This window comes from Poecilia reticulata, linkage group LG15, assembly GCF_000633615.1.
Source record: "Poecilia reticulata strain Guanapo linkage group LG15, Guppy_female_1.0+MT, whole genome shotgun sequence".
Lineage (NCBI taxonomy): Eukaryota > Metazoa > Chordata > Actinopteri > Cyprinodontiformes > Poeciliidae > Poecilia > Poecilia reticulata.
Genome location: NC_024345.1, coordinates 19,780,037 through 19,801,835, shown reverse-complemented (window position 1 = coordinate 19,801,835; position 21,799 = coordinate 19,780,037). Strand labels below are relative to the sequence as shown.

The following is a 21,799-nucleotide window of genomic DNA, read 5'->3' as shown; positions in this document are numbered from 1 at the left end:
CTGTAAGGCTAGCAGTGTTCCTCTTCTTTTTTTGACCGAAGAAACTGGAAAATGATAAAATACAGTTTTCTCACCGACTAATGTGCATAAAACTAAGTGTGCATGTCTTCAATGCTGCTAAGTTGTATTAAAAGCAATATGTTTCATGGACTATACATGGCAAGCACAATGTTGAAGGGCAGCTTCCATAATGGCCCCCGGTGAATCTTAGATGATGGATATGGGCTGTCGCTGCAAGTGAACGCCACAGACCTGGGTCCACTGCAGGGCAAAAGGGTTACCTCCTTTCTACCATCTGTCAGCTGTAGGTGGGCACAAAGCCATGACTCGGTCTGAAGCATCACCACCTCAGGACCATAAAAAGTGCTGCAAATAATTTCAGCGGCAACATGATAGTTCTGAACAGTCTAAAGATGTAAATCGCAATACGTGCTGTCCTTGATAAACTGAATGAAATGAAATATCATTAACAATTAAAAGCAGTGATGTGCATGTCAGTGAAGTATGTGTACCGTACTTTTGCTTTTAATTCTTTTGTCTAAAGTATACAGTCTCCTAGAGGTACAATGGTCAATCCTGTACAACTGCATTGCAGGGGAAATTTTATCCTGAGGATGTTTTCTTTTTCTGAATAATTGAAAACCCCACATGCTTCCAGGGCACTTACACTCACACTAAAAACTGCAGTATGATTCCAAGTGTGAGGCTGATAAGTTTGACTTTTTTAAAACATAAAATAGTACTCATCTAATGTGACTGAAATTCTGCTGATTATTCGCTTTCTTATAAATGTAGAAGTTGGTTGCTGTTATTTTTTAAACTAAGGATCTTGCAACACAGATGTCTGGCTTTTAGTTAATGAGACTTACTGTAAATTTCTCTGTAAAATTAATTTAACATTAAGCAATGATCCTGTTCACTTCCTAATAGAAATATGAGACTGTAATCTGGCAATGTTCTCTGCAAAGTGTTGCAATATTTCAAAAACACTAGCATTTGAACTAATTAAAACTTTTCATGAACAAAATGCTCAAAATTTACAAAGTGAAGACTTGATTTGAGACATTTTTATGAATTAGTAACAAATTTAAACATTCAGTATAATAGGTAAAAAAAAAAAATCAAAAGCATTCACATACTGTAAAATTGAGCTCAAGCACATTTGATTAGTCCTGATCATTCCTTAAACGCCTTTGCAAATTAATTGCAATTCAGCTGGAGTAAATTCATTATACTGAACATGATTTGAACACACTTGTCAAATAATTCCCCCTGACAAATCTCTAATCTCAAAGCACAAAACTGAGGTAGAACGCAAAAAATAAAAACCTGGGAACTCTAAATCTCCACCTGGATGTTTGTAATTTGGAAACAGAACACATTTGGAACCACTATTCAAAGATAACAGAGCAGCAGCATTAGGTACTGTCCAGAAATGTCCTGCAGTGGCCCGGCCGAAAACCCGGATGCCAATCTCCACTTTGGCATCTTTGACCTAAAAAATGGCTGTCTAACAAAAGTGACGGTCCATGCTGACTGAGCTGTAAAGAATCACAAATTCAAGTCTCCTAGAAGGCTTTCGTTTATGACTGTTGCTGAAGTTCCTTAAGAGAAATATTAAATATTAATTGTTCTGATTTTCTGATCCTGCATTAAAATCAACATGTAATTTAGTTTACCTGCCACACAGAACGCCCCACAAAGTGCCTTCGTGTTTAATGATGGCAGTTTTTACTTTCATGAGTTAAAAAGAAAGGCAACTTCAAAGTAATTTCCACAAATATCTACTATGTCAATCAAGAGCAAACTTACTGTACTGTTGTGAGCACTTTGTTGCTAAGTAACTTGATATTTCAACAGCGACATAACCTTAAAGAAGACAGTCACGATATGTGGAAATAAAATGTCTGACTGTGTAACTGGTTAGCCCGATGACAGACTGATTATTCCTCCCTGCACTCCTGAAACTTAACAGCCTGTTAAGTAATGGGTTGGCAATGCCTCAAGCTTGTTTTGTTTTTTTTTCTTCCCACTGAATATTACTTAAAATGTTGTGCAGTTTTAAACGTTTACAAATAAAGTGAAGTGAAGAAAAGCTGAAAACCGTGAAAAAACTGTGATGAAAGATATTTTCCTTGTCGTCATTTTGAAAAATAAAATCTGTAGAGAAATAAAAAGGATATTTACACATCTGTTTACTGATAATATACTGACACGAAGTGGTGCATTACTGTGAAGTGGAGAACAAAACATATGGTTATCAATTTTACTTTTGTCAACTAAAAACCTGAGGTGTTGCATAAATTTGTATTAAGTTATGTTTTGCTTTGATATCTCTAAGTAAAATCTAGTGCAACCACACTTCTTTAGAAGTGATTTGTTTAAATTACAATGGTCACATCACAAAGAACCCACCGTTCGCACTGTAAAACACAGCGGTGGCAGAATCAGGCTGTGGAAATGTATTTCTTTAGCTTTTTAATAGAGAAGATGTTTAGAGTTTATCAAGGACTGCTGACGCTAAATAAAGAACAATCCTGGAAGATAATCTGTTAAAGGCTACAAAGACTTCAGGCTGGGCTGGAGGTTCAGGTTTGAGCTAGACAACTACTCTAAACACTGCCAGACCACAATGGATTAAATCAAATTCCAGATATAAATCCACTTGATACTCTGTGGCAAGACACAAAAACTGATGTTTGTATACTCCCGCCATTAATGCAATTAAATTTTGACTATTCTGTGAAAAGGAATGAGGCACTTTATTTGTTTTTAGACACCTTAGATGCCCAAAAGGTCTTGGGACTCTAATTGCAGCTAAATGTGATTCTACAGCATACTCACTCAAGCAAACTCAAAACAAATGTTTGGTGCTCTTTTAAGATTTTAAAAATAAATTGAACATCATGCATCTGTTTTCTACCACTCTACAACTATGATACATTGCTATATGCAGATAAAATCCCAATAAAATGCATAAACGTTAAATGCATAACGTGACAAAATCCGGATGCAAAGGGTAACGATTAAGGAAGGACTTCAATTAAGAAATAACTAAGTAAAATATACATAACATAAATGTAAATTAAATCCTTCTGAAGCTCAACACCGAGTATAACTAGGAGTACTATTACATTCGCAATAAAGAAGCCATTCTTAGCCGTCAGATCAAATGTCTGAGAGTAAATTGCTGGGTGTGACGCCGAAGCATAGCCCGAGTTTGTCAAACAATTCTTGCAAGTATCAAAACTATCAAAAATATTGCCTATAGATAGCAATGAATCCAATAAAGGTACATATTGCAAGGCTGATTATGAAGGCGAAAAAGGCTGCAGACTGTGTAGATATTGGACCAAAGGTTGCTGAAGATTTTTCACTCCAAGATTATTGTGACACTAACTCTATTATACTATGTTTGTAAGAGTCACAGAGAGTGAGCCTTAAAGGCATCCAAACAGTTCACTAGAGGTATATAAGTACAGCATGTCAAATCTTCTATTATCCCCATAAATAACAGAGCCAGATTTTGCTTTATCGTCTCAGGAACCAAACAAATACAGCCACTGTGAACCAGTTCAGCGTTAAGTCAGCCATGTGCTGCGGTTGCAAATGAAATGGCCTTCAAAATGTGTTTTGAATGTCACTTACTTGCAATGAATAGCCATTACATCCACCTCACTCAGGGTTAATTCTGAAATCGGAGGGCCAATTGGCCATTTGGTGGCAATGATGTGCCATAGTGGTCATTTGTTCTCCCTAGGAACAGGATACAGTCATGCATTTCTTGATGTTTTTTTTTCTCAGAATCAAGCTGTAAAACTCCAATGGTAGAGCATTAAAAGGCTTCATGAGAAAAATGAAAGCCTGAAATTTTACATTGGAGTTTCTTGGAAGGTGTCACTGATACATAATGTTCTTAGACTGGACATTAGAATATTTGCACATAACATTTGTCCTGTCCATATGAATGTCATATGTATCAGTTGAGCTGCATTTAAGAGAATGTATTTATTTATATTTGTAGATTCGGCTGTGGCTCTTGAAGCTCAAAATCTAATGGTAACTGGGTAGAAGAAACCGGTAATTTGTTTACATGTTCCTACTGAAGGCAAAAATGGCTATTACTCTGTTTCCTACCTTACCATGTTTGCAAAAACCATAATCAGATGAAATGAAGAATACATTGTAAAAGGCCTACTTTTGTCAAGTCTGTGAATGAGGTGTGTCTCTTGTGGTGCACCCCTGTTTTGTGTGTGATGGGATTTGTGTATTGGAAGTTGCACTACATGATAAGGCACATTACATTTGAAGCAACCTCACCATCTTATTTTTTTCCCCTATGATCCGGAAACAAATGTTCAATGCCATCCAAACATTGTCAATGAGTGTTGCCGAGTGGTCCAATTTTCATTGTTTATTTGGCTAAATATTATTCAGAAAGTATGTCAGAGTACATCAGATAACACTAAGGTGAGCTAATCTTTATCGGTGCTAAACTTTATATATATATATATATATATATATTATATATATAAAATCTTTTTTTGTACAATCACTAATGATGTTATGAATATCATCCGGTTTTTAAGACAATACACTCTGCTTATGCCTGGGTCTGGTGTCTGGTACATGTTGACAACCCATTGTCACACTTTGTCATCGTATTTTAATATGATGCAGAATGCAGAAAAAAGTGTGTTCCTTGTGTTCTGCATACTAATACTCTGTCAAATTATGGCCATAGTTGTTTTTTTTTATCACAGTATATAATGTAGCACTCTTCTTTCTGTATACTGCCCTTGTCTGTTTGCGAGACACTGAAGCTATTACCAATTTTAGATGATGTTCCAGCAGACGATACTGGTGAATGTTGGATGGCACCCTCACACTTGGAAATTCTTGTAAGATTTATATACTGTATGTTTGCTGGCTGGTGTAGATAATACCAAGCAATGCATGTGAGGATCCATCACTGTCAAATGCAGTGGCTCAGTGGCTCTTCTAGATAGCCGTTGTTCGTCTTTCCTTTCTTTTCCCCTTTTTCTCCTTGGAGGCGTAAGTGTTACAGAAAGTAGGGTGGCATCACTCAGGTGAATTTGATTAAGCATTAGCTGGGATTAACTGCTATTTACAAGGGGTGCACCCCGAATATCCTCATTCTGGACTAGCTGTTAAATGAAATAAACTAGAAAAAAGTGCAATAATAATGTCATAGTGAAACAGTTTTTGACCTTTTTTGTATTAAACTTACAGACAAATGAAGTAAGCTGGAAAAATGTTGCAACATTTTGAGGTATACATTTAAATATATTGAAAAGACATGTCTTGATGACATGCAATATGAAGCATAACAATTCAGAAATCCCTGAAAGACAGTAACCCTGAGGCCAGCGTGTGGCGTAGCGGTAGAGCAGGCGCCCCATGCAGCTATCCGGGGTTCGATTGCTGACCCTGGGACCTTCAATGCATGTCTTCCCCCTTTCTCTCTCTGATCATTTCATGTCCTAAATACAGCAAATAAAGGTCAGTAGTGCTTCAAAAAAACTTCAAAAAAAGACCTTAACCCTAGATTGGTCCCAGTTCTTTTCATAAATGTGTCGATAAGTGACCCCTAACATTAAGTCGTCAGGCAGTATGTTGGATCGCTGTTTGCAGCCTGGTACATGGTCAAAATCAACTTTGTTTTACATGGTGAAAGCAGGTTTGACAACACCACATCAGATCATTATACACGTTTGGTTTATGCAATGTGGCTCATTTTGGTGCAATGCAGCAAGGGACAATGGACAGTGTTGCATCATCCATCGCGCTAAATAATAACATGATGTAAAAGTGATGCAGATATGGAAAGAGTGCAAAAATAATATACTCATGTAAAAGTACAGTTACTTTAATAAAAGTATATTTAAACACAAGAAAAGGTACCAATGAATTAATTTTTTATAAGTTCTGCTGCTGTCTTTAGGATTCTCTTCAGCTGATCATCTCCTCCATCTCAGCATCTGTTTCTGCATCTTCCACTTCATCTATGAAGCTTCTCTGTTTTCCTTCTATTCAGAACCTGGCAGTTCTGATCATCCAATAGATCCTCTGTCCCTCCTATTTATTAGTTTTAAATAACTGCCTCTGAACTGATGATCGGTTTTCAGCTTTAACTAATACAAATTATAATCATAAATATTATTTACAATTGTTCTTAAAATATTGTTCTGAATGTTTACATGGCCATAGCTTTCAACATAAATCAAACTGAGTTTACATTATGATAGAGGTGTTGCTTTTCTCATACTTATAAACTAAACCCTTAGGTAGAGCCATGGAGTTTCTTTTTCTCACAGGTTATCTTGAACTATATTTGATGTGTTTTTTTCTTGCACCTCTGTCTTCTAATTGATACAAAATAATGATATCCTAATAATAATTCAGCGGAAGAAGACTCAACGCTGTTTTTTCTAGTGTTTTTTTTAATGTCTTATTTTAATTTCCACTCCTTAAGAGATACGATTTCAGATCTAAAAGAGTTTACTCAAAATAAACTCAAGTAAAAGTATAAAGTCTTGTAAAAAAAAACTTATGGTTCAGAGTACAGACAAACTGTACCTAATTACTGCAACGTTAGTTATTTTCCTGCCCTGCAAATTTTTAGTAATGTTTTCACTTGTGCCATTTTGTACTTTTATTAGTTAAAGTGTGCAAAAACAGAAACCCACCTCTTATATTAAGAGATGCTCATACTTTCATTATAACTGTAGGTGGGTTTGCATGAGTCATCTTTCCCTCGACTACAAGTTAATTTAATTCAAAATGTTAATGGTAACTTGTAAAGTGTGAAATGGTGTGACCTCATCTTATTTAATGGATATCTTCAACAATCACGTTGTCGTGGAGTTTCTCTTAAAGTTCAACATCCAGAATAAAATAAAAACTGAATCAGGTTTTAGCAATACCTGCACCAAAATATAGAATACATTTAACAATTAGTAGACTCAAAGTTAAGTGACACTGCTCAACTTCATACCTTTTCATTTGATTGCATTAGAAAATGAGATTTTAGTAAATACTGTGTCTTATAATTTGTTTCGAGTTCCTTTTTTATGCCTTATACGTTTCTTCATTGTATTTATTTTGTTGCTTCATGGTAAAGCACATTGGTCAACTTTGGTCATGTTTTGAATGAGTGCCTAAAAAATAAGTTTGAGATTCACATCCAGAAGAAGAAACTCATATCTCGCCTTTGTGATTTTATGTACACAGTTGTTGTTTCATTGTCAGTAAATATATGCATAAGCATGGTCTAATTGGATGTGATTAAGCACTGCTGTATGTAAATACACTATTAGGATGTGACAGTTCAGCAAAAACAATACTGTACCTGCTCTGCATTCAGCAGTAAGCAGATCTAAAGAGAGTCACTGCAGAGACAACTAATTTAGAAACTATGAGTATATGAGTTACCGTCAAGGCAAGGCATCTGTGTCATTCACTGTTTTTTGTACTGGCTAATGTCATCTTCTAAGATTAAGTCAATCCAACTGGGATCTGAATTCAAATCTCTTGTAAAACTAATTTTGTCTCAAACTTTTTTTTTTTTTCCCTGTGGTTAATGATTACACTACTCTGCTCTAAAATGACAATCGTCTTTTTAATAAAGCATAACTTTGCACTCAGGGGCTTTAGAAGACTATGACATGACATTACCCATAAACCGAAGCCCAGAGGATTCAAAAATATCAGCCCAGACAAGCATTCAAGGAACTTTCAGAAGGGGCGTGTAAAGAAAGCCGGACCCTTCAAAATCATTATTCCATCCAGTGACTTTACCCTTGGAGAGATAAGTGGAGCAATGCAAGCCGGCACACCCTAAATCTGCGGAGCATGCATCACTTAAACATCTTACTGTGCTAGAATATTTACAATGTGTGCGAAGCCAGTGAGCACTAGTGAGCACACCATTTTCCTCGTAAAATCTAAATGTATATATGTTCATTGTCTAGGTATTAGTTTGTTTCTCTGAAAAAGCTGGAGTAATTTAATTAATTAAAAACCAACAAGAGCATCTTAATAATTTTAATATTTAGGAGTTTAAGACGAAACTAAAAGACATTTTCCAGAATTTTTCAAAATGTTGGTAATCAAGAGTTGCATTGCATGCGGATCGTTTTTCTTAAAGAGCATTCTCACTTTAATGTTTCTTCAGATTTTAAATGTTTTGTATGACTGAGAATACTGCAGATTAAATCTGTGCAATACATTTTCCAAAAACTAAGTATATGAACAATTTTTTAGGTTTTATACTTTCTCCTTGACTCTTTTATAGGGAAGAAGAAAAAAATAAAGTGCGTTTTATATTATTTTGATCAATCAATAATTTGATCAATTCTATAATCTTTGTTTTTACACTCATTCTCACATTGTAGATGGAACAAGAAAACAGTGAATGAAAGTTTTCCTATTTTAAATTTCTCACCAGTTCTGGTGTCTTTGAGTGTTTAGTGTCAGAAGAAAATAGTGTCCTACTGCAGTAACTCATCAGGCTGTTGTGTTAAATACATCCCGATGTTCTTGAAGGCTCCCAATGACTACCGTTTTCCATGCCTCATTTATCATCCACCCACATCGTTCAGCAACTCTTTAATACTGTGACCTTTTATCTCATATGGATGCCTCTGATGGAAGGGTGTAGTACTGTATTTACATACACAAACAGCTAACCCTGCTTGTTTCTTCTTTTTTATTCCATTATATTCAATCCATCTCTGAAATTTTAAGTCAAACTGATATCAACACTTCCCTGCAGATCCCATAAATGCTTGCTGTCATGTGCACTTTTTAAACAGGTACAAGAAGCTAGGCTTCTTTTTTTTTTACTAACCATTCAGTTAGAAGTGTGAGCTCAGAGAATGGTAAGAAGGGGATGAATGCATGACTGCAGCATGGAAAATTGTTATTGATTAGAGTATTCAAGTCTATCATTATACCAAGATCATTTCAATACTTACATTTCCTTTTTGTTTTCATTTTCTAAATCACCAAACACTCCCTGTCTTTCCCTCTCATCCCTCAATTTTCTCTACAATGATGGACGTAAATAAGAATGAGCTCCATTTCAGTTAATGTCTGTTCCTTCCCAGCCAATTCAGTTTGTGCTTTGGTAACATTTCACTAGGAATTACGACATCATAATAGCCCTTCGTCTGTTACTCCACCAGCTGTGGTGTACATTCATTCTGCTGCAGCACTGATGTTACTTAATAATAAAGTGGAAGAAAGAAAAATCAGATTAAAAAAGGTCTTAATATGTCTAAAAATATTTATCAGTGGTTTATTAGAATTTGTAGCAACAAAATTGTTTTCTCAACATTTCAAATTGAGCTATTAAGTTATTTTTTGTAAATACAAAAAATGTATACATTTTAAAAATGATACTAAACCTACCTGTACTATAAGACTTTATAATATTTCTCATCCCAGTCCTATTAATCCAAAATTAAGTAATTTGTAGTTATTTTAAACTATTGGCTGATTTAACCTTAATAAAAAGGTTCTTGAAGTCTGTGATGATATTTAAAGATCCCTCTATTCTTTTCCTGTGAATGAGTGCACGAGTGATGACACTTTTAATGTTTATTGCAATCATTTCTGGAACAATTTATTGCTCACCAAAAATTGGTTTCATTAAAGGCCTCCTTACTGCACACATTTAAGAGGTAAGACTGGTCCATGCTTTACCCTGAAGGATTTAATAGAATGGTACTTCTTTTCTTGGCTAAAACAACACATTAATTATCTGATAACAATGTCATTGGATATGATACACATTTTGACATTTAAGAAGTAACACACACCTGGAGGACTGATTAGGATGATGAAGAGCCTATGTGATCACTATCACTCACAGACACACCCACCTTATCCAACCATATCTGATTGCCACCATGAGAAATGCTTGAAAGAGCACCTGCAGATAGTACTCCAGCTGTGGAATACATTACTAAATATTATAGTTTTTTTTTTTTAAGTAAAACAAATGTTCGCTCAAGAAAGAACATGTAACGCTAAATAAACTGATGCACTTTTAACTGATTGCTCATTCAGTGTTTACTTATCCACGCATGAACATCAATGAATTATATTATGAGATGTGTGTAGAAATGAAGAAAAATATATATTCCTACCTGCTGGGGTTCCCGCGGTGTGGTCTGTTTAACTCTCCTGGTAGATGCGGTGGTGGTGGTGATTTCCATGATGGATGTGGATGTTTCCGAGCGGTTGGCTGTGGTGCTCGACTGAGGCGTGATAGAGGAGGGAGACTCCCCAACCAGCCGAACGCTGCCCTGGATCTTTATATTGGGATCGCCCTCGGCGGCCATGTTGAACACCTTTAGGCCATTGTAGTAGAGACCTGAGAGCTGGCCCTGAAAGGATCGACTCCGATCTCGCTCCCAGCCCCCAATTTGTATAGTAGTTTGGCTGTTGAAGATTGTAAGCTGTCGCCCTGCAGAAAAAGAATGTTACATACATACAGGAACGCTAAACTGTAGACTCAACCACTTTCACTAAAACAGGAAATAAAAGGACAGAAAGACAGATTATTTGCCCAGTGGCTAATGGGACCAATAAATTACAAGGTATCTGGACAAACCCTGGTAATTTATTGTAGTTATAATAATGAGATGACAATAAAAAGGGTGAGTAAAGTAAAAGCTGAATGTGAAAAAGAAATAAAAAATTAGAGCTTTGCTAAAAGGAAATTCTACCAATAATAATGATAATAATAATAATGATAATAATAATAATATTTTTAAATGTTATTGGAATGCAATTAATATATTTGTAAGATGTTTTAATAAAATAATTCACCAAGGAGGAACTGTCTTAAAAATGAAAAATGTATATTTTTTTTCTGAAAATATAAATAAAAAAATAGAAATACATATATGTTGTTGTTCTACTGTTGTGTTATCTGACATGTTTTCTTAAAATTCGACATAAAAAAAATAAAATAAAACTGAGTGGAACTGACAGTGAGAGTAAACTTTTTATGTATCTAGACTCAAAAAAGAAAAAAAGAAAAAGAATAAAAAAACAATAAGACCCTGCACTTTTACTTCTGACCCTTTTAGCAAAAGCAAAACAGGGGGCGGGGGGGGTTAAATTAACAAGTTGTTGAGATTACAAAAAATATAAAATATGAAATAAACTGTATACAAACAGGAGGAATAAACACCAAAAGAAAATAAAATGATTGGGCTAATAATATTTTAGCTCACAATATGAATTAGTTATTGAACTATGAAAACACAGCATGCACTCAGTTTATTTTATATTACAGTTTCTTTATCTCAATGACTATACATGTTTACAATAGCTGTTAAAGGGACTCAAAATTCTAATGCCAATTGATATTGCATACTATTTATCATTGTTAGCATTTTATCTGAATATATCAAACAACACTAACACCTTGTAATCTAAATATAATAAAAGTGTTTCAAATAACACTTAAACACCTGTGAATAGCTAAACTACAACTTTTAGAACTATCAGTTATATTTACAGCAAAACACTACAGTACTTTATAGACATTTTTTATGAGCTTGGATACATTTAAATTTAAATTCATATTTACAGTCCCTTTAACCATAAAGAAACACTTATTAAAAGAGCTGACATCTGTAAAGTAAATACATTATTATAAAAACACTACCAACTAAATTTAACTGTTCAAAACATTTAATTATTTTACGTTTTACTGAACATTTGCTTTTTTAGGTTTATTATTTACAAAATGGTGCTACAACTTGGTTAAGATCAGTTTATTTTATTTGAAGTTTTAATCAGTGATTTTACCTTTGTCGAGTAGCCATTCGTCAACTACTCGACCGAGTCGGTATGGGATTCGCTGTCTAGCAAGCGCCAGGCGTTCGTTATCAATGTTGCCTTTAAAGTTTAAAGAGACATTTCATTGGTTACAATCTGTAAGGTCAAAGGTTAGACGTTCATACTTAAAGCTGGAGTTAAAGACTGCACAAAGTTAATTTGATATTTATTTATAAATTTAAAACACAGTATTTACTAAAACATAATTTGAACAAACTGCACTCTTTTTTATTTTATTTTAGCCAACAAATTAGATTTAGTTTATCAAAAATAAGTGAACTATCATGGAACCGTTTCATTTTAATTAATAAAGCTATGTTATTAAACAACCAAAAGCACAAATTTAAACATGACCATTACCAAAAACTTCCCTTAAAATTTGTATTTCCTTTGGCATCTTTTTATATGACTTTTTGGCCAGCTACACCAAAGAATCATCATTTAATTTTATTATTATGTAAATCTTTTATAGTTATATTAACTTTAACAAATGTACCCCCCATTTAACAATAGCCTAATTGACAATAAATATTAAGATGTTTGCAATATTACAATTAAAACAGATTACATCTGGTCAGAAGACAATGTCAATGTAAGTTCAAACACAGTAAACCCTGTAATAAAATGGCTTTGACAAAAGCTACAACTGGTAAAGTTTTGAGTTTAATTGGATTACTTATGTCAGCTAGGAAAATCTTTTGTTAAACATAGCCCAAGTAAATTATATAAGAGCAGAAAACCATCTGCACTCCAACATTGGAGGGACATGCTGGCTTTAATGAAGGAAAACTCTGCATCACCCTTTTGTCAAGGCCAATAACCTCTCAAAAACAGAAAACGTTCAGCAAAGTGGCACTGTCTCTGAGTGCTTTCCCCCTGGTATTGTCTGCTGAGATTGAATTCAGTCAGCTCTATTCTTCTGGCAGATTGACAATGTTTGTCCCATCAACTATATTAATTCAGTTCTGGCCGATAAAGGATCCTGTAGCTAACAATGAATCAGTGGAGAATGGCCTCAGAGAGGAGAAAAAACGGCAAAGAAATGAACAGAGGAGGCTAACCTTGTAACAGATGCACGTTTGATCAGATGAAAGGTCTTGGAGGTAAGGCGGCGCATAAAAAGACATTTTTAATCACATCAGCTTGAATTACTGCTGAGGATCAGCCACACAGAGAAAGGATTTAAGGCTTGTGTGTGCAGCTCATGGTGTTTGGATGCAGTTGACTGTGCCAAGTTGAAACACAATGGTCTGTGAGTGAGATTTAGTTGAGCACTTTCACCTCAGCAGCGATTCAGAAAGATTTGTTCTGCACTCTGAAAGCCACGCAAGAATTTAGGGTGTTTTATTATTACTTCATTAGCTAATGTGAGAGCAACATTGCTAAACAATGCCCATTTTTCAGTTGGTAAAAAAAAATAAACATGGATGAAGCCAAGTGAGCCTGCCATGAAAAAACTCATTTAGTGCATTTTTTGTCTGTTCTTTCAGCATAATTAAATTTCCTTAACCATCATTCCTATTACAGAAGGTGTTTGAATGAGAAACACCGTGATTATGCATTTCACTTGCTTTTAGATCTAGACCGCAAACAATGCATTAATCTATTTTACTTATTTATAAACAGTGTCTGAGAAATAATGGGTCATCGCCTAAGAAAATGTTAAACTGAGGTAAAAGTATAGTCGTTGGTTCAGAAATCATTGTAATATTTGAGCAATTATTACAGATAAAGAAATGGTGCTGGTCATTTTCTCTCTTTGACATTTTGTACCTTTAAAGTTTTGGTCTTCCAAATGTCTTTTTGTAAAACTTAGGGATATTTTTTTAAGCGTCCTGCAGTGTTAGCATGGAGGAGCACGGAAAATGTCATGTTGGGACTGTAGGGGCAGTGCCGCCAGATCGTCAATTTCCAAAACGACACATAAAAAAACTGATTAAAGTGCACACAGGATCAGTACCATGACGAGAGCAAAAACTTGTGGGGTCAAAATAAATGTGTCTCTTAAGACTGTGGGATTTAAGGCACTTCTTAATAATACACACAGGTTTACTGAAACATAATCATTTAGTTTTATTACAGTGAAGAATCTCGCAGTCAACTGGACCCAAAAATGGATCAGAACTACCTTTATTGGAAATCATATACAAGTGGCCTGAAATAAAAGTAGAATTTAGGTATTTCTGTTATGTCAATCTGTATCATTCCTCAAAATACTTTACTAAGAGAAATAAAGTCCAAATTGACAAGGTAGCAAATTGACTCAGAGCCTTATTAAGGAATTGCTTGTATAAACAAAATAGCTTCTGCAAAGGAAAGAAGCCCAAAGGACCGACTGAACATTAAAGTAGCTTTTAAAAATATTTCCAAGGCAGTATGAAATCATCTATCAGATGTTGATTTGATGTTTTAACAGTATGAATGCAAGCATTAATGCAATCCGTGATGAAACACATCCTGCACATGTTTTGTCCCAGGGGGATTTAATATCACATAAATGAAGTTTAAAGAATAATAATGGTTGTGATTTTCAATCTAAACACAATCAAGAGGGAACATTTCATTTGACGCATATTTAATAAAATGCAAGCCTTTCTATATTCTTGAAGTAACACAGACTTCATTCATTTACAGCACGTTCCCATTAAGTCATTTTACATTATATAAAGAATTCTCTTTAAATTCAACAGCACACAGTTTGAAAGAGCTCCTATTAAATTTCCTTCACTGACTAAAGTGTGGTAAATGCTTTCCCCAAGAGTTTTCGGCACAGATTATAGCTTGCACGATCCAACATGGGTAAATAGTGCATTTGTTGGGGGCAAATGTTTACGCAGCCAAACACAGCTGTGCCTCTCGGTATTTTCAATGAGACAAAATGATGAATAATCCTTGATTGCTGTTAGAATGGAACATTCATGGGATTTGTTAATTCCTGTCACCTCCATTTGCCAGTCATGGAGTGTTAGTTATGTCACCTCTCCATTTCCTGCCACTGCATCACCTCATCTGAGGAGAGGTCAGGAGCAGATTGGTGCTTTGGAGAAATGCTAGCCTACAGCTGATGAAAGGACAGTGAGGACATATAAATTTAGAGCCGGGAGGAGACACGTTGAATTTCAAGACATTTTCCCTGATACTTTTCATCAATAGTCAGTGTGAATTTGGGAATAGAAATGGTGGTTTAATTTGTTAAAGTAGTTAAAATAATAATAAAAAAACAGGTTCTCGATGCAGCTACAAAGTGCAAATAAAATTATGAAGCAAAGATTACAAGTTTCCTTTTTTTAATTAGGAATGCAAGACACTAATGGAAAATCCTTTGGGGGCTGCCAGGTGCTTATAGGCAAATGCTCCATACAGTTACACACATATTCGCGCCCAGACAAAGCTTGCTATTGTGCCAGAATCCTTCACATCTGAGCAAAAATATGCACTAATTTTAAAGAGCTTATCTTTCTGGCTCTGCATCCAATGGCAAGCTCAGTCTATCTCTATGCTGAGGTTAATTAAGTGTGGATATAATCAAGGTCTGATCATGTATTGATCCTCACTGCAGAACCATGGGGTGTTAAACAATGCTATCCCCCGGGCTTTGTTGCAGCCCATTCATCGTGCCTGCGAGCAGAGCCTGTGACTGCTGTTAAGCGGTGATTTGGTTTCGTGTGGGACAGCCTGTCTTATCTCCACTGCCAGGCAGCAGAGATTCAGCTGAGCTGTCCCACCCGAGCCACCATGCCCTTACCCACTTGTTTCTTTTTTGTTTTGTTTTTTTGTTAATGGAGTGGTCAGATAAGACAGCAACTTTATCTCATAACAAGCCATCAGATTCTCACCACGTATAACGGGCAAATATTTCAATGTTCGGATTGTTTATGAGATGATGAGATGATGTTATGGGGGCAATTAAATAGGAAAAACCTACATAAATCTCTAAATTGTTGGGGTTTTTTTCTGTCCTGGAGTAACATAAGATCTGATGGGTGGATGCTGGCTAATCTGGAGCCTCTTGTTGGTGCTAAATTAAAAGCTAATATTAAGGGTTTATTTTAAAACCTGGAATTAATTTTTTTCCACTCTTAGTTAAAATGCTAAGGCAGTGTGCTCACACCTGGACCTGATAATTCTAAGCTAAACAGATATTTAAAACCAACTATTAGGATTATGAAAGATTTGCTCTCATTGTGGCCCACCCAGCAAATTTTCATAAGGGTGGCAAAGCTAAGCCATAGTAAAGATTTTAGGAGGACACAGTTAAAAAAAGAAAAGAAAAAAAGGAAAGTCATCCCCCTATTTTGCACCCTTCCATTGTCTGACTGCGATAGCCGCTGAATACTTCTTAAGCATGCTGTGTGATGACTTCTATGACAAAAGAGAAAGGCTGACTTTTTAGACCAAGGAAGAAAATGAGCAGAGATAGGCAGGAGTTTTGATGAATAAATCTCACACCCCTTATGTCGGAGCAGACACCAGACCACACTGTTGAAAAACAGTGGGTGGGATCGACATGGGGGGCGGCCAGACAAAGGTAAAAAGGGCAGAAAAAAGAAGAAGGAAGTGCGAGCTAAGGAGAGGAAGAGACAGAGAGCACTGTAAGTGCACCGAGCTCTGATAACAGTAAAAGAATAAGGCCAGGGACTTCTCCATTATCTTTGTGTGCAGTGCGTGTTCATTGGATGCTTCGATAGGATACTGCATTGTACCCTCTGGGTTTGGCAGCACAATTGTGATGGTATTACTTCCACGGCCAAGGCTCAGGAGAAGCAACTGATTTTTTTTTTCTTTGCTGCACAACCCTATTATGTACAGAAAAAAAAGAAAGATCGACCTAAGCTACAACAAACATGAGACTACTTATGTGTCTGAATGCACAGCTAGCATTTCAGATTCTCATAATTGTCCTAAAGACTTTTAAAGGCTTTTAAGCATCCAGTATGAGACTTTTTAATGAGGTTATGAGGGCAGTAGTTGTGGGTCTGTTGAAGCAATTATTTCCTTGCTTTTAGAGTGATATCACATCAGCCCCAAGTTCAAACTCCTCCTCTCTCCTTCTCACTTTCCAGCCATCGTTTTTATCTTTCTTGTCCACTTTTATTATAATCACTGTTGATCCGTGAGTGGCCTAAGAAGGACGGAGGGTTGCTATTATGAGTATGTTAGAGGAATGCATGGATGCTAATCAAACAACAAGCGAGCTGAGAGAATAATGACTTTGTGTGCTGGGGAAGGGGGGAGGACCACGCTGTAATTGTGATTAGATGTAATTAGTTTGCTACAGGCCTAATAAGGTAGCCGGACTAGGCATTGTCACTGAAGTGTGATTGGTGGGGGTGAGGTTGATCATTTTGTCCATCACTTGCCATGAGAGGATTTATGCACATAGTATCCACCCTTCAGAATACTTTGAAGAGAATTTCAATTAGTCAAATATTGGGTAGACAAGCTGTGACAGGTTTGAAAGCAAGTTGGATGGTCGTTGTCTTTTTTTTTTTTTGTCAACATTTACCTACTTTTACCTTTAAATCAGTAGAATTACAGCTGAAATGGACAGCTGGGAGACAGAAGTGATGTTCTGTGAGGTTATTAGTAATAGTTACTTTATCTGTATTAGACTGGTGCCATATCGGATGCAATTTATAGAAAAATGAAGAAATCCTCAAGTGTGGGAAGGCTAATAGTAGACTTCAATTATAGTTTGCTTATAACATATATATAATGATGGACTACAACACTATGCTAGTAAATATTAAATTCTACCATGAATATTACAAATATGTTTCTAAATTTTATGTAGACAGACTCTTTCAAATATCAATCAACGATGTCATAATATTTACCCTATCTTGGTGGGTGGCAACCAGGTGAAGATTAATGGTATCAAAATTTAAAAGAATAAGATTCTTAGCATGCATAAAGCAGTGCTCAGCTAAGAGTTTGAAACATATCTCGAAAACAATTGTAGCTCAGTTGTTTTGAAACGTTTATCTTTTCAATTGACTAAAATAATTCACTGAGTGGGATAGAATAGTTCCAGTGATGTGGTTCAAAGCACAGACAAAACATACAAAAACCTTTTGCATGGATGAGAGATATTATCATAAGAAATAATTTGACTTTTGCAAAACAAAAAAAATCCATTGCCTTGTTCTGCCCTCAACTCAACAGTCCAATTCAAATCCAGCAGAAGCAGAGTCAACCCTTTCACTTTGCAACAGGCTGTCTTATGGGGCATCATCAAAAATAGTCTGTTTAAAAATTCAGAGTTTGATAACGTTTACTTGATTAAATGAGCTGAAATCAGGAGTTCTATCTGTCTGTCAGCATTTCACTGCTCCACAGATTTGTTATCTTTTCAACAAACTTTTACTACTGTTTTAAACAATTAAATAAACTATGGTAAGCTAAATTAAACTTAAATTATTTTGACTTTAATAACGACGTAATCCGTTTTCTGTACTCTATCTGTATCTGTTACGGTTTTAAAATAATGCAATTGCACCCTTGACAGGTCACCAGCACGTTTTAGTGTTTAGATGCATGCATGCACTGGCACTCACTTCCAGTTGAGAGTCATTATTAACCTAACATGCTTGTTTTTGGACCTGCGTGAGGAAGGTGGTTTACCCAGAGGGAATCTATGCATAGGGAGAATGTGCAATCTCCTCTCAAAATGATCCCAGTCAAGATTTAAACTGGCAACCTTCTAGCTGTGAGGCAACAGCGCTAACCACAGGAGTCCCCTTACAGCACGCATGTTTAAATGCAGAGATGGGAGCACGGCCGCGTTTAAATCTGCTTCACATCCTGTCACGACCACGTCAAAAGCTTTCCGTTTTGCTTTTCCACCTCAGGCAAACTGTGAGGTTTGGGTTGCAGTCATACGACCATCTATCATTTAGATGAATGCACAATTCTCCGCAGAAAGGTCACTAAAGGTTATGTAGACAAGAAAGAGACAGGTTCTTTTGTCTGTGTTTTGTGGCGTACACATGTTGCGGTTTCTCACAGCTTAACAAATGTGATTGTGCAACTTTTGCTTTTCTGGAACAATAGCTTGTACCTACAGCGAAACTCAGATTTGGATTTGCATCTATCACTTTGGCATGTCTTCGGCTCTCTGTAGCTTTTGTCAAAGCCTTACAGCAGGTAAAGAAGTTAAGAGTTTCAACAACACAAACAGTAGCATCGAAATTTGAATAACTGACATTTTAAGACTTTACAGAAACACACCAGTGTGGCTGAGTTTTACTGGTTCACCAGTAGACTGCTGCATATTTTTCACCTTAAAAATAGTGGCACAAAGTTGCCTTTCCTGAAAAACATGGCACATTTCTAAAAGGTTGAGTTGTTGACGGTTGGGAACAACATTTCTACTACTTTAAGCCTACTTTTCTTTTTCCAGTTACTTCCCAGCCATTACACAGGGCTGCAATTACTGCATTCATCTTCTGCTGTCATGTAAAGTGTGTTTATAAAAAGTGCTACACAAATGAAATTATTAGCAGCACTAATGACTAAGAAAATTAACACAGCTTGGTTTTTGCGTGGGTAATTGTGGTTTATGCTGTCAAAATGATGAATGTTAAAGTGCGTTTCTATGCTTAAACTAGCTGTTAAAGGTAGCCAATCATCAACATGGTGTTTAATTCTCCATAAGCACTACATTTACTTTGACTGGTATTATAGGCTTGTCCAACACAATGCCATTCATCAATTAATAAATCAATCAACAATATTGATGAAGAAATAAATATATTAAACGGCACACGGTTACAATAAAAGTGGTAATTTGTCAGGGAATGGTCTATTGATCTAAGCCCCTTAGAGAGTAGACTGTAGGTGGATTGAAAGAGCATAACACAGACATACAGACAGTGTGGTTGACTGTCCTGAGACCATTTATTACTTAAGGCTTTTAAATAGGAAAGTGCAACTTCAGCTTTGACTCATTTTGTAAAGGTTACTTAACAGCCTTATCTTGACCATTATCTAGTAATAAAACTCAGCAACACTGGTGGGATTCCTAACAGCTGCTGAAAACAGAAACATAAATAGCAATTAAAGCCCATGCCAGGTTAACATAAAGACATCCTAACAGATAAGCCTTTAATAGCTGGCTTGATAACATCTAGGTCATTTTGCCTCCTATAGGCTGCAGCAGATGCAATTGTAGGCAAAGCGGTGGGACTCACCTGTGGGGTAGCGCTCAATGACTGGCAGGTCATCCACCTGCAGAGTGGCATTACCCCCACTCCTTGTAAACTTCACTATATGGTACTTTCCATCATTTACAAACTTTGATGTCTCCTCGATGTTTATGTCATCTGTTCCCACATTAAATACTACAGCAATGTTTCCTTTTTCCTGAAAGGAGAAGAGCACAGACAAAAAGACGTTTTAGCAATGATGTATGTGTCACTGTGCACAAAGATGTTACGAACTATATCAAAGCGTATTTTTGTAAAAAACGGCTTGTAATTTGTGAAACATTACGTTGTAAATTGTTACATACAGAAACAGTTGGGGATGTTGAGCTTTCCATAACATATAATTGTTAAATTTTTTTGTCTCAGGAGATGGAAATATAGTTACATTGTGAAAGGTTGAAAGTGAACTGATGTTGGAGACAACATAATGCTTTTATGCCAAGACACATTGCATCTATGAGTGATTCATTTATTTCCTGTCTGACAAGAACTGCACTGCTTTTAGAGCTTTTAGAGCATTTTATAATTCAGATGGGTTTGTGGAAAGTTTTTTTTACTGTTTTGTGTATTTTGTTTACTGCTAACTGTGATCCCATTGTTTCAAAAAGTCTCCACTTGAAGTGTCATATATAGCACCTTGTTCTCTGTGTGAATAGCATTTATTACAATTTGTTTTTCCATTGCATATGCATTGTATGATGTTATCCAAGTGTGTGTGTGTGAGTTTTCTTTTAAAGGTACAAAAAAATGCATTTCTTTGAAGGAGTGTTATATACCAGTACCATATTTACTCCCACCTAAAATAACTAAAATTACAAATAGTTGTACCACATCAGGTGAACATTACTAGTACATCATTGTTCATAGCTTCGAAGATGCAGGTTTTAACACTAGGTTTCATATTTTCATGTCTTGATTGTTGATGTAAGACTGAATACTGTGGAAATTTTAAAGCGGTGTCTGAGGCATTCAGAAAGAAGTCTGTGGCTTATGAGACTGGGAAGGGGTTTGATCTCAAAAAAATTCAAAATCATTCATTGCAAAGTACTGAAATGGAGGGAATTCAAAACAACTACCAACATGCCCAGGCTTGGCCTTCTAAAGCAATCGGAAATTGAAAGTGATCCCCTGATAAACAGAAGGCTGAAAAAAACTAAAAAACAAGCTCACCAGCAAGGAATTCACCATCTACCGTATATCAGACAGCATTTGACAAACACGTGAGATCCATCTATTTGTTTTCTACGCCTGCTTGTTCTTGTAGGGCAACAGAGGGGCTCCAGCGGTCATCGGGAGAGAGATTGCCACAGACCATGCCCACATTCTTACAACTAGGACAATTTAGAGAGAAAAACTTAAGAATAGAATCCTGCAACATGACAAGGACACAAGTCAGTAAATCTATCAATAATTGGCTGCAAATTAAACACCGGAAAGTCATAGGAAGACTCAAATCCCAGGTTTGGATGTTGCAGAGATGCTGTGAAATTCGTCGTAAATTAAATTTATGCCCAACTGCGTACGTCTGTGAGAAGGGGAGCAAATATTCCACAGACCGATGCCAGAGGCTGGAAAAGCATCTCACTGAAGTAATTTGAGGCTAAGAATGTAAGAAAAACTATTGGTGGAAAGGTGTCCTGACTGATTCCTCACCAAAAAAGATGTGTGTTGATATCTTTTGTTTCATATGTAAAACAAGTTGTTTTTTTTTT

General features: G+C 36.0%; 1 protein-coding gene across 23 annotated transcripts in view; it reads right to left on the bottom strand.

Annotated features, from left to right (window-relative positions):
* Window positions 1-21,799, bottom strand: part of LOC103477041 (neurexin-1a) — a 265,070-nt gene that overhangs the window by 28,367 nt on the left and 214,904 nt on the right. For 19 of the 23 annotated variants that reach the window (XM_008429897.2, XM_008429894.2, XM_008429900.2 and 16 more), the window contains 3 exons: window positions 20,073-20,244; window positions 11,851-11,940; window positions 10,176-10,495 (listed from right to left, as the gene is read on the bottom strand). In XM_008429897.2, the coding sequence (XP_008428119.1) occupies window positions 10,176-10,495; window positions 11,851-11,940; window positions 20,073-20,244 (582 nt within the window). The remainder of the gene's footprint in view (window positions 1-10,175; window positions 10,496-11,850; window positions 11,941-20,072; window positions 20,245-21,799) is intronic. The other 4 variants (XM_008429906.2, XM_008429905.2, XM_008429907.2 and 1 more) reach the window with 1 other exon arrangement.